Source organism: Desmodus rotundus, chromosome 9, assembly GCF_022682495.2.
Source record: "Desmodus rotundus isolate HL8 chromosome 9, HLdesRot8A.1, whole genome shotgun sequence".
NCBI lineage: Eukaryota > Metazoa > Chordata > Mammalia > Chiroptera > Phyllostomidae > Desmodus > Desmodus rotundus.
The window spans coordinates 36,165,664-36,178,173 of record NC_071395.1 but is presented as its reverse complement, the minus strand read 5'-3'; the positions used below and the strand labels follow the sequence as shown (position 1 = coordinate 36,178,173).

The 12,510-nt window shown below is 51.1% G+C and overlaps 1 protein-coding gene and 1 pseudogene across 1 annotated transcript in view; both read left to right on the top strand.

The window, feature by feature from the left end:
- SCARA3 (scavenger receptor class A member 3) overlaps window positions 1-12,510 on the top strand; it is a 34,480-nt gene that overhangs the window by 7,738 nt on the left and 14,232 nt on the right. Inside the window, exons 2-5 of the mRNA XM_024568853.4 lie at window positions 5,756-5,851; window positions 7,107-7,226; window positions 10,287-10,385; window positions 11,416-12,459. Coding sequence (XP_024424621.2) covers window positions 5,756-5,851; window positions 7,107-7,226; window positions 10,287-10,385; window positions 11,416-12,459 — 1,359 coding nt within the window. The remainder of the gene's footprint in view (window positions 1-5,755; window positions 5,852-7,106; window positions 7,227-10,286; window positions 10,386-11,415; window positions 12,460-12,510) is intronic.
- On the top strand, window positions 11,038-11,150 carry LOC112312703 (U2 spliceosomal RNA; annotated as a pseudogene).

Genomic DNA, 12,510 nt, shown 5'->3' with positions numbered 1-12,510 from the left:
CTCTCACATGCCTAACTGGGGACCTGGCTGCAACCCAGGCACGTGCCCTGACTGGGAATCGAACTGGCGACTTTTTGGTTCGCAGGCTGCCACTCAGTCCACTGAGCCACATCAGCCAGGGCGTGCTATGCACGACATATTTTAGAAAATGGATTTGTTGAAAGTTGGAAATTGGTCCTGAAAGTGACAGACGTGGGGAAAGGGGGGGCAAATGACAGCAGCAGTTCCAGTGGGGCAGAAGAATAGTCCTGTAAAAATAGTCCGATAAAAATGACATTTATCAGGTATTTACTATGTGCCAGGCACTTGTCATATGTCGCCTCATTGAATTTTCCCAGCAGCTCTGTAAAGTAGATGGTATTCCCGCTGGTTTTGCACATGAAACTCGGAGAAGGGAAGGGAAGTTCCTACTCAAGAGATAGCATGGGCCTCAAGTAGGGTTTGAAGGCCGAGAGGTGGCAATAGACATCAAGACCCCTCGACCCCTCCCATGCTCCCGGTTTTGTGGGGTTTGGGGAGGAGTTGCTCTCCGCACAGCAGAGACCAGTGCGTGTATGGTGGGGGAGGGTTGGAGTCTGTTGTATTGAGTGAATAGCCTGGGATCTCTTCTCCACTGGAGGCCATACCACCCCTTGAAGGGGCATTTGGAAATGGGATGGCCGCTTGGAGTTATCACAGGGACCAGGGATCTCTACTCAAAGTCGGTGGGCCAGGATGCCAAGTGTCCATGCAGTGTGGGGAAATCCCGTCTGGTGAGGCATTGTGCTGCCCAAACACCGCGAGGCCCCAGCGAGAAACACTCAGGGCAAGGAAGAGGAGGAAAGCCATTTAGGATAAAGAGGGCTTGGGATAAAGGGGGAATTCGCCCACAAGCTCCGTGGTTACCGGGAACAGAGTGGAAGGCAGCAGGCAGCGGGAGGCTGTGGCTGGATGGGACTCAGATGGAGGTGGCAGTGGGAAAGGAAATGCCTGTCCCAGAGCATCAAATGTGGATTTTGGGAATGAAGGAGCAGAAAGGAGGTGAGGGTTCCAGGAAAGCCGATCATGACAATTTGTGGGGCAGGAGAATCTGAAAGGGAAGGACCAGATTCTTTGGAGCCGAGATGGGCGACGGGTTCCCACCCAAATACAGACGCATCCACAGAGGAAGCCTCTGGGGAGGGGGGAATTGCAGGGGGGTTCTAATGAAAACAGTTTTGCAACCTTAATTATAGCATTCTCCAAGCTTCGACTATTGCCATTCTGCAACTTTAAATATAGCATTGGCTCCTGAGAAGACTCCCAAATCTTTATTTACTGACCCAATTGGCTGTTTGGAAAACCCACTCTGTGAACTCCGTAGTAGGAGATAATCATCAAAATATGTTCCTTGAAGTTCCCAAAGAAAGACCTTTTATTCAGTTCCTCGAATCTCTCCCCCTTGCTGACTCTGATGGCAGATTGCAGAAAGGCTCAAGAGGGAATTAACTGCACATTTTTGGTCAGCCAAAAGCAAGCTGGAGCCGGTGACCGCAGTTGAGTTAGCAGGAGGTTAACAGGTCCAGGCTCTTGTCCGCCTCCAGAAGGAGAAGGGAACCAGGCTCAATCCCGCAGCGTCAGCAGTCACGCCTCAGGATGTGCCAACAACGCACCTTCAGTCAAACCTTCCACGTGGCTCTGTGGGAGCTGAGGCTTACAAAAAGAAAGGAGTTCCTCTCATGGCTGTCCTGGTGTTTGGGTTGGATATCAGGGCCTTAGGTAGGAGAGAAACAGAGGTTCTTTCAAATCTCCAGTGGTTGCTGCTGCTTGACGAGTCTGAGCTTACAACACTGGCTTCGAAGCCTATTTGACTTTTTTTTTTTTTTTAAGATACTGCCTATAATTGGGGTAGAGATTGCTAGATGAAGAGTGGGACCTGGCTGTGTCTTTGGTGGGTCATTCGTGGGCCTGGCTTCTTTAGAACGGGGATCAGGATGCTCCTTCATGACAGCTTCCATCTCTCGGGGCCTCTGGAACAGCGGAGGCAGAAGCTGGCGTGTTTGCTACTCAGAACAGCGTGCCATCCCAAGCTTGTCCTCTCACCTTTTCCCAAGACAGGGGCTTCCCCAAAGTCCAGGCATTACCCTGTCTTCTCCAGCATCCTTCCCCAAGCCCACCCCTTCCTGTCCCAATAGCCTTTGTCCGGGATTTAGCAAAATGACAAAAAGGAAGAAAAGAGAGGGACAGAGGGCAACAGAGGCTATCGGAAATGTAGCCTCTCTTCAGACACTGTGGCCTACCACATGGCGACTTCTCTAATTATTCCAGACACCTGGCCACCCATGGTGTTTGATACTCAGGGGCTCCTCCATTGGCAGCATGTCAAAAGTCCTCAGTTTCCCACGGATAATTTATGTGTGGCTCAGGGAAGGACCAGGGCCTTATTTCGGAGGGCCATAAAAATGCCAGGGGTATTCTAAGGTAATTAACTGAGACATTAATGGAAGCTGCCCCCCCTCAAAAAAAAACCCCCACAAAAGCAGCCTTTTAGCTTTGGGGGAACAATATTATATCCCTTGTTCTAGTTCTGAGAAAGGGAGAAGCAGATCCTAAATTTTGCTGTACCCTCCCCCAGTTCATTCCGTTTCAGTTCAAGCATTAGGCTTCTGTGTGTTCATTTTAAATCTCTGCTTCTTTAAGCCTTTGCCTCCTCAATGCATCAGCACTCCCCAACATGCCCTAGTCATGGAGAACTCTAAGAATAAGCCCTATTTAAACTGCATTTGAAGTCATTAATTGTTATTTTTGAACAAAGATGCACCCTTAATTGAAACAGCAGAAGTTAACAATCAACCAAGGAGGCAAGGGGTCAGTAGACCCATCTATTTTAAATGCGCACTATGCGGTCAGCCCTGCGCTGTGGGAAGACTTCCTGACCTCAAGTAGATGACAAACTGCTGGGAGGCCAGACACGTAAACAGATGTCAGGCCTGGTTGGAGGGACTTGGCCCGGCTCTGCGGCCCGTCTGAGTTCGGTATATGCAATTCTGTGTGTGTGTGTTTTCGTCTTGCTTCAGATTCCTGGACATTTACAAGTCAGTAACTAGTGACAGGTCACTTCGCCTCTCTGAGCCCTTGTAACATGACAGGTGGGTTCTGTGACTTACAAGTTCCCTTCCTACTCCCGTTGACATAAGAAACATCCAAACCTGTAGAGATTTTTATGAGTTTATTTGAGCCACACTGACGACAATGGCTGGAAAACAAAATCTCAGTGTACTGAGAAAATGCTCCGGGGAATGCCAGTTTTACAGCTTATTTTATACATTAGAGTCAAAGGCGGAGACATAAGGAGGTTCCATGAACTCCATCGGTGGTGGGTTAGGGAGGTGGGAGAAAGCAGAGCAGGGAAACCTTTGTGATTGGATGAAGAGAGACACGTACCTCTTTTACATTGGTGGGCACAGGATAGTTAACATTCACAGCACTTAGAGGTGGTATTTGGGGAACAAGATAACAGTGAGGGGTTCTGTGGTCTCTGCTCTGGTGCTGGGTGTGCTCTGAGGGGTCCGGTAAGGGGGGATTACTCTGACTTTCCAAGCGTGTATTATCTTAGACAATAGACAGGCTCACTTACAGTAAAGACTGACCTTTGTCAAGGAAACTACAGGCCTAGGATGGGGATGCCTGCCATGACCTGCTTTTAGTTAGAAATTTTTATGGTCAGACCATCCTGTGTGGTTACTTTTGGTCTCTGACATTGTAAGGCTGCCATGCAGGCCTCCCCTGAGCTTGTCACGTTTAGTGTATGGCCCCCCTTCTGTCCACACTCCCTATCTCTGAAAACACTTCAGAGAGCCGGGACAGCCAGCACGAAGTCAGATCACCCCAGAAGGCATGGGAAGGGGCAGGCATGGAAGTGCGGAGAGGGAAGAACATTCTTTTCCTGTCTCTGTCAAGCCTGCTTGGCCCAGGGTAAGGGGGAGTGCAGATTCCTGTCTAATCAATCATCTCCCAATCAATCATAGACTTGTGTCCTCAAGCCAAGCTTTTCCCAGTTCTCTCCGTCTGTTTCTCCCTCCATCCTCTGACCGGAACAATCTTGGGGTAATGGGAACAGAATGAGCCCGTGCTTGCAAAGGGCTTGGCTTATAAAAGCCTCACAAATGCTTTGGGCTGTGTTCTCATTAAAACAAACAAGGCGAGAGTGGAGAGTTGCTATAGTATTCCAGACATGGGTAAGTGAGGGGTCCCCAAGGTTCGAGGCTCAGCCCCGGTGAAGAGGAAGTCCAAAGGATTAGAGAGAGAAGAGAGCTCTTTGGGGATTAGGGAGGGCTGTGAGTTATGGAGCTGAGATGTCAGCAAAGGAAACAGGGCCAAATACTTGTGAACCCCTCGTCTAGAGAGAGCCGAGACCCACGCTGGCAGCTGTCATTTCCCTTCCCATGGGCTGCTCCGCAAAGCACCGGAACGGTCTTTATTACTTCCCACTTGCTAATGATTGCCAGTTCAGGGGACTCTCAGAGGGAGAGCAAGGTTATGACAAAGCTGTGTGCTTTTCAAGGGAGTGTTTGCTGAAGGTGGGTGTCAGCTTTCCTTGATTTAAGTCTTCCCAGATTCCCTGCGAGGTTATAAACAGTGAAGTGATGAAATGAGCCCTGGGGCCAGAACTGGGCGGAGGCCTGGTCACGAGGGAGGGCAGAGAAGCACCATCGAGGGGTGGGGGAACACGGCAGGAGGGCCTAGAAGGCGGTTCTGCTCCACAAGTGGAAGGGATATCTCCCCAGGAAGGTCTGAGTTGGCAGTAAGTCTGATAGGCCGATGCAGCGTCACCGTCGCTCTTGCTGAGATCATCTGGGGGTGCGAGGGCCTGAGGTGTGGGCCAGAGTCAGAGGTACCCAGGAACCTAGTAGGCCCACCTGAGGCCCCAGTGTATGGGAAAGGCACGGTAATCCTGGTAATCTCCCAGGCACAGTCATCCTGTGAACTGCTGGCAGATTGACGAGGGGGTGGGGTAGCTGCCTACGATGCAATGCAGGGCCAGAAAGGTTGATTCCTTAGACCACATGTACAGGGGTGGGCAAAAGTAGGTTAACAGTTGTAATACAACTAATACAATAATTAGAGTGGCACAGGGGGGCAGCTGGACCGAAGACCCCAACATAAAGCCCCAACCCTAAAAGGCACTGCCCCAGGCCCTGCCCCACTGCATCACCCTAAGACAGTCTGGGTTTTTTGCGGGGGGGGGGGGGGGGGGGCACTCTTTTCTAATTGGTCAGTCTTCTCACTGGCTGGTCAGCACCCACACCTGTGATGGAAGATTTTGAGTCTCAGCCCAACCAGTCTGCTCCTTGAAAAAAGGGGAGCAAGGGCAAGAGGCGAGGGGAAAATGTGCCTGCTTCAGTCCCCGGATGTGGTGAGTGGAAGGACATTGAGCCGGACCAAGCGACTGGCTCTTATTTCTTTTCACGTCCCGGAAGGCGGTTGAGCAAGGCACTCGTGGAGCAGGCAGCTGAACTGGCCTGTGTGTCTTCTCTAGCTTGTGGGAGGTCATGGCAACTTTTCACCTGGATGTGTTGGGACATCCCAGTTCCTCGGCCACTTTGATTCTTCCCTTTGTTCCTGTTTTCTCTGCGTATCGTCAGGTCACCTGGAGCTCAAGTGGACTGACTTGGTCCCAGGGGTGGGGGTGGGGAGGCACAGGGTGTGGGGACCGTTAATGAATGGGGCCGCTGGAGAGGGGTGGGTGTGGCTCGGGTCCCAGCCTGGCATCTGACGGCACTTGGCTCCATCACAGTGAGGTCGGCTGGTGGCGACGGAGATGCGTTGTATGTTTCAGAAGAGGAGCTGGCTGGTGATGAGGACATGCCGTCCTTCCCGTGCACGCAGGAGGGTAAGGGCTCTGGGGGCTGCCCTCTGATCTCTTCCCTGTGCTCAGAGTCCCTCCTTGCTCCCATCCTCAGGCTGGTCACTGGCCTCTCTACGCGGCTTCCAAATCCTGGCTGTCCTTCTGCCCTCTGCTTCCTGGGGTGGGGGCAGAGAGACAGAGTGGCGTGGGCCTGGGTTATGCTGTACGGGTGAAATCGGAGTTTGACACAAGCGCTATCTGTCTTCAGGGACCCTTGGGAGACCTGTCAGGGACCTCTGCCAAGTCCCCCAGGGCCTGTCTTTCAGCTGGCTCAGAACTATCTCCTGTATCATATCCCATGCCAGCCAAGGAGCCTGTCCTTCTGAGGGCCACAGGATCCAGCCTGGCACTTGGCTCATCTGAGCTGTTACATGGAGTAGGGTTTCTTGGTGGGTTTCAGTATAGATCAAAGCAGCTGTTCCTGACCTTGGCTGTATGTTCATTGTAATGACCCAGGGATGCCTAAGACCAGCCCTTAGGGATGCTGATGTCTTTCGGTCTGGAGTGTGAACGGGGCATCGGGATTTTTAAACATCCCCAGTACTCCTAGTGTGCAGCTGAAATTGAACAAACCCTAGGGATTCCATGGCTGGGAACACGGCTGCCTTCCCACTGGGCGTTGGCCACCTGCCAGAGCAGCCAGGAATACCTGGTTCTCCTTGCTCCGTACAGGGTGCCACCTGGGAGACTGGAGCAGTTCATCTGGTTTCCATAAGAGTTGTTGGTTACCTGCAAAGTTTGGGGACTGGTGACCAACCCTCTGGTTTGCCTGGGACCGAAGGGGTTGCCCCGGTGTGTGGCTTTCAGTCTTGGCAAACTATCTTGGTTGCTCCATATTGAGGAGTTCCAGTGACGTGAGCCTTTCGGTGCTGAAACCAGGAACGTCCCAGGCCAGCTGGGATGAGTTGGTCACACAGGGGTGAAACGTGTACTGGCTGCCCCATGCTGTGCATCATCAGTGAGGCCGATGTGTCGGGGAGACAGGTTTGCCCCCAGTCCGGGCTGAATGATGAAGCCATAGAGTGATGCAGTGATGGGTGTTCTTGGAAGACCCTGACTGTGGTTTCTTCCTTTCCTGCAAGCTCTAGGGCCTAGAGGAAAGGCGGTGAGAGGGGCAAAGAACGAGGCTCTAGAACGTGACATGCAGTGAGACAGGCCAGAGCAGGAACATGGAACTGGCCTCTCAGCTGCAGCCTCAGCCACTGGCCTGAGACACTGTCCTCCTTCTGCCCCCCCACAGGCCAGCTGGGGCCCCGCTGCAGCCGCTGCCAGAAGAACCTGTCTTTGCACACGTCGGTGCGGATTCTGTACCTCTTCCTGGCCCTGCTCTTGGTGGCCGTGGTCGTGCTGGCCTCTCTGGGTGAGTGCAGACTCCCAGCAGCCTCCGGCTAGTGCAGGGCTCCCCCCACCCCATGCCTTCCTGCACCGCAGGGGGTATCTGATCCGGGCTCCAGCACCAAGTCTCCCCTACACAGGCACACACAGATCTCTACGGCAGGCCCAGAGCCAGGGAGCATCCATGCCTGGTTCCAACTGCAAAGCCTGGCTCCTAATTTCTGGTCAGTAATTGGCTGTGTGGCCGAGAGCAAGGCCCTTCCCCTCCCAGGACCTCCGTTTCCCCATTGACAAAACGAGAGGCTAGGACTAGATCAGTGGTTCCCAGTGTTAGTTCCGTGTTAGAATCACCTGGGAGCTTTAAAAAAATATTGATGCTTGGGCCCTGCCCCGGATAATGGAATTAATTCATATCTTTAAGCTTTCTGGACAAGTCTGTTATCTACCCGGGGTTGAGGTCGCTGGATCAGGCAATTTCTAAGCCCCTTCTGTGGTCTTAGTGACTTTCTCAAAGTGAGGTTGGACGGCCCCCTGTGTCACGGTCACGTCTGTATTTGTTGAAGTGCAGATTCCTGGGTCTTGTGCCACGTTACTAACTCAGAGTCCTACAGGTGAAGCCCAGGGACCTGACGTTTGGTGCTTCTGTTACACACTGTAGTTTATGTGAGTGGCAGCTGACGCCGGTGAGGGCGTACAGCCAGATTCCAGGAACTTCGGCCTTCTGGATGCTACCAGTTTATGGTAAACTGATGAACACAAATTTGATGGCTTCTCACTGCAATCCCATGCCATTCTCAGCTTCTGATTTTAAAACTCCAGACTTCTTCACTGAGGGAAGAGTAAGTTTGTTTGCCCTAATGGACTAGACGTTGGAGACAAGAGTGGGACTAGGGTGAGACAAGCGAGGTGCTCGCGTCAGGCGCCGACCCTGCACTCGTCCGACCCCTTGACAGGGAGTGCTTGGTTCCGGCCCTGGTTAGAGATACAGTAAGTCCTCACTTAAAGTCGTCAGTAGGTTCTCGGAAACTGCGACTTTAAGAGAAACAGCATATCCTGAAACCAGTTCCACCATAGACTGATTGATATAAACAAGAATTAAGTTCCTTTATTATATTTCTGGTCACAAAAATATCACCACGCTTCTAAATAAAGACCCAAAACACTTATAATATTAAACATTGAAATAAATATGAGCTATACATACATTTAATAGATGAATGAGAATGGGTAAGATTATTATTTTCCAACTGGACAATTCCAGTTCAGGGTTGCGGGTGGCCAGGTCTCGCCCCGCAGCCCAGGTGCGTGGAGGGAACCCACACTGGACAGGACGTCCTTCCGTCCCAGGGTGCTTCACACACATTCACACGCAGAATTCCTAGGCTCTTGCAACAGGTCGCTGTTACTAATTAAATCTTGACAGCTCTGGCCTATACAGTGGTAATTACAGCCCAGAGATTCAGAACAAAAATTGGAATAATAGAATTTTGGAGCTGGTAAGAACCTTAGAAATCATTTATGAGGAGCTTCGGACTCTTTTTACAGGCAAGCCGATCGAGCTCCAGAAAGATTAATGACTTGCCTGAAGTCTCCCAACACACCGAGGGAAATCCGGACTAGAAGTTGAATCACCCAAATCTCTTGGTGGGGCTAATTCCATCCCCTAACACTTGACCTTCAGGGGATCTGTGGGAAATATCTTTCCCACAGTCTGTGCCCTTCTCTGTCCAATCTGTGCCCTTCTCTGTCTATCTCTGCCCTCGTCTGTCCAATCGGAGCCTGTCCCTCACTACCAGGCCCAGCCAGGCACCCGATGAAGAAGGCAGGGACCCTGGCGCTGCCCAGATGCCCTCTGCCCACTGGCCAGCGCTGAGCCTGTGGTAGGGTGTGAGGCTGCGCGTGTGGTGGGAACTGGCATAACTTTTCCAGGAGCGATTTGGCGACATGTATCAAGGACTTCAAAAACGTTAACACCCTTTGACGTATTCATTCTAATTATCCTAATTTATCCTAAGAGATAAACCATATACACACAACCGTCTTATCCAGGGATTACTTCTAGGATCAAGACTTACTCAGATTTATATATCAAGTTTCATTTGTAGGCTCAGAAGGGGAGACGCCTTAAATGTCCCCAAGATGAAGGGATTTTTATATAAGTGTCGAATCAATTATGTAGAGTGTGTTAACAGATGTTAAAAGCAGTGATTTCAGCCCCGGCTGGTGTGGCTCAGGGGACTGAGTGCCGGCCTGCGAACTGAAGGTCGTGGGTTAGGTTCCTGGTCAGGGCACAGGCCTGGGTTGCAGGCCCGGTCCCCAGTTGGGGGCGTGCAAGAGGCAACCCATTGTTTCTCTCACACGTTGATGTTTCTCTCCCTCTCTTCCTCCCTTCCTCTCTTTCTGAAAATAAATAAATAAAATCTTTTTTTTTTAAGTAATGATTTTAAAACAATTTAAGTCTCAGTGAGAAAATGTCCATGACATGATACCAATAATGCAAACTGAAATAAATGAGGTATTCAGAACGTCCCAATTTTCTGTGTTACTGTTTTCTAAAAATGCATATATTTATGTGGCTATAGAACGGTTGTGGAGATAAATAAGATTATACGAGCTACACAGAGATGTTGATGGAAGTTATCAGTGGTAGGATTAAGGATATTTCTTTTTATATTTTTTTCCTAATTTTCCCTATTCTGTCTTGTGGTCAGGTCCTAGTTCTGGGGAAGAGAGAATTTATATATAATTATAGGTTAGGCATTATAATGTACACATACATATAATATAATACCTATATCTGACAGATATAATAAATATACACACACATAAACATATACACTTAAAGGGGATCTACGAACAGATATATTTATATGTCTGTCTCTATGTCCCTAGGCAGATACAGTTACCTAGATATGTAGTTTTAAGAGACGTGTGACAAGCTGCTCATAAGAAGAATTTTCCCTCCCCACCGCTGGGGAGCCCCATGGAAGAAGGGTGAATGGTTTGGGATGCAGAAGGGCTGATAAAAATACCTTTCTCTGAGCCGGCACCCTGCCCCAGTTTCTCATCTGTGTTTGCCCCACAGTTTTCAGGAAAGTAGACTCTCTCTCAGAAGACATCTCCCTGGCCCAGGCCATTTATGACAAGAAGCTTGTGTCTGTGCAGGAAAATCTCCAGGGACTTGGTAAGTGTCCAGCGTCCAGATGTGCTGATGACTGTGACGGGAGACTAAGGGTACCGAGGTAGGACGAGGGCTCCCCCTCGCGCCATGTGCCCTCCATGCCACGGGACCTGGAGCAGGGCAGCCTTCCCCGACCTGGGCATGAGGAAGGACAGCCCTGGCTCCCTCTCCTTGTCCTGCCGGAGAACCGCCCGCTGGAGGAGGGCGGCTACCCTGGGGCTGGAGGTTCTGTGTGCGGTGCAGATCCTACAGAGCCCACAGGGAGGGGAGGAAGCCCAAGACAGTTCAATCCCCATGTTCCTGCAATTCTTTTTAAGGCCTTCCAATGCCTCTTGGTAAGCCAGTCCTTTTCTCGTCACTGCTTAAAGTGTCCACGATTTGTGTTAGTCTCCACTGCCTGCCCTAACGAGGGACGTTCTCATGCTGACAGTGAGCAGGGAGGAGCCGTGATAGAAGGGGTTAGAGGCGGTCTGCGGTCGTGGAAGGAGGAAGCCCTGTTCTGCCACTGTCTCGAGACGCTGAGTGATATTTGCCACGCCAGTTCTCTGTGCCTCATTCCTTACCAGCTATAGTAGAACAATTCCTGCACCGTTTTCTCCACAAGTTTATTGTGAGAGGATCAAGTCAGATAACAGATATAAAAATATTTGGAGAGATTGCTTCTCGGCCTTTTGGCTAAGATCAAGTGTAGTATCTGTTCTTATCAGTTTAAAAATATTTGGAGAAATTTTAAAATAAAATGTAAATGGGAGGTTCTTGGCAACCTCAGAAAAGTTAGGAAGATGTAGTCCTGAGAATTTGGTGGCGAGATGGAGAAAATATCCTAAATCCTACATTGCAGGTCATTTGATAAAAATGATTTTATAGAGATGGCAAGGCTCTTCCAAAAACGATTTCACAGAAGGACTTAGGAAAGGAAGAAAAATTGGAAAGCCACTTGCCAATTCATTCCGCTCTGAAATATTTCACGTAAAGAAGCCACCATTGTCCCATGATCCTTCAGCAACTAAAACATTATTTCTTTCTCCTGAAGATCCGAAAGCCCCGAACAACTGCTCTTTCTGCCACGAGGCCGGGCAGCTGGGGCAAGAGATCAGAAAACTGCAGGAGGAGCTGGAGGGGATTCAGAAGATGCTTCTGGCTCAGGAGGTCCAGCTGGACCAGACCTCTCAGACCCATGAACTGCTCTCCACCACCAGCAGTCAAATCTCCCAGGAGATGGGCAATTGTTCCTTCTCCATCCACCAGGTCAACCAGACTCTGGGGGTCTTCCTGACCCAGGTGAGAGGCTGGCAGGCCACCACGGCCGGCCTGGACCTCTCTCTGAAGGACCTCACCCAGGAGTGCTACAACGTCAAGGCTGCAGTGCACCAGATGAACTTCACCGTGGGGCAGACTTCAGAATGGATCCATGGGATTCGCCGGAAGACGGACGAAGAAACCCTGACCCTCCAGAAGATTGTCACCGACTGGCAGAACTATACCCGGCTCTTCGGCAGCCTGCGCACCACCTCGGCGAAGACCGGAGAAGCGGTCAAGAACATCCAGGCCACCCTGGGGACCTCGTCCCAGCGCATCAGCCAGAATTCGGAGAGCATGCATGACCTCATGATGCAGGTCATGGGCCTGCAGCTGCAGCTGGACAACGTCTCGACTTTCCTGGACGACCACGAAGAGAACATGCACGACCTGCAGTACCACACGCGCTACGCCCAGAACCGCACGGCGGAGAGGTTCGAGACGCTGGAGGGACGCATGGCCTCCCACGAGATCGAGATCGGCACCATCTTCACCAACATCAATGCCACCGACAGCCACGTGCACAGCATGCTCAAGTACCTGGATGACGTGCGGCTGTCCTGCACGCTAGGCTTCCACACCCACGCCGAGGAGCTCTACTACCTGAACAAGTCCGTCTCCCTCATGCTGGGCACCACAGACCTGCTCCGGGAGCGCTTCAGCCTGCTCAGCGCCCGCCTGGACTTCAACGTCCGCAACCTGTCCATGATTGTGGAGGAGATGAAGGCCGTGGATACGCGTCACGGGGAAATCCTTCGCAACGTCACCATTGTACGAGGTGAGAGCGAGATCTGGGCTGGGCCACTGCAGAGCCCCCAGAGGGCCTGGG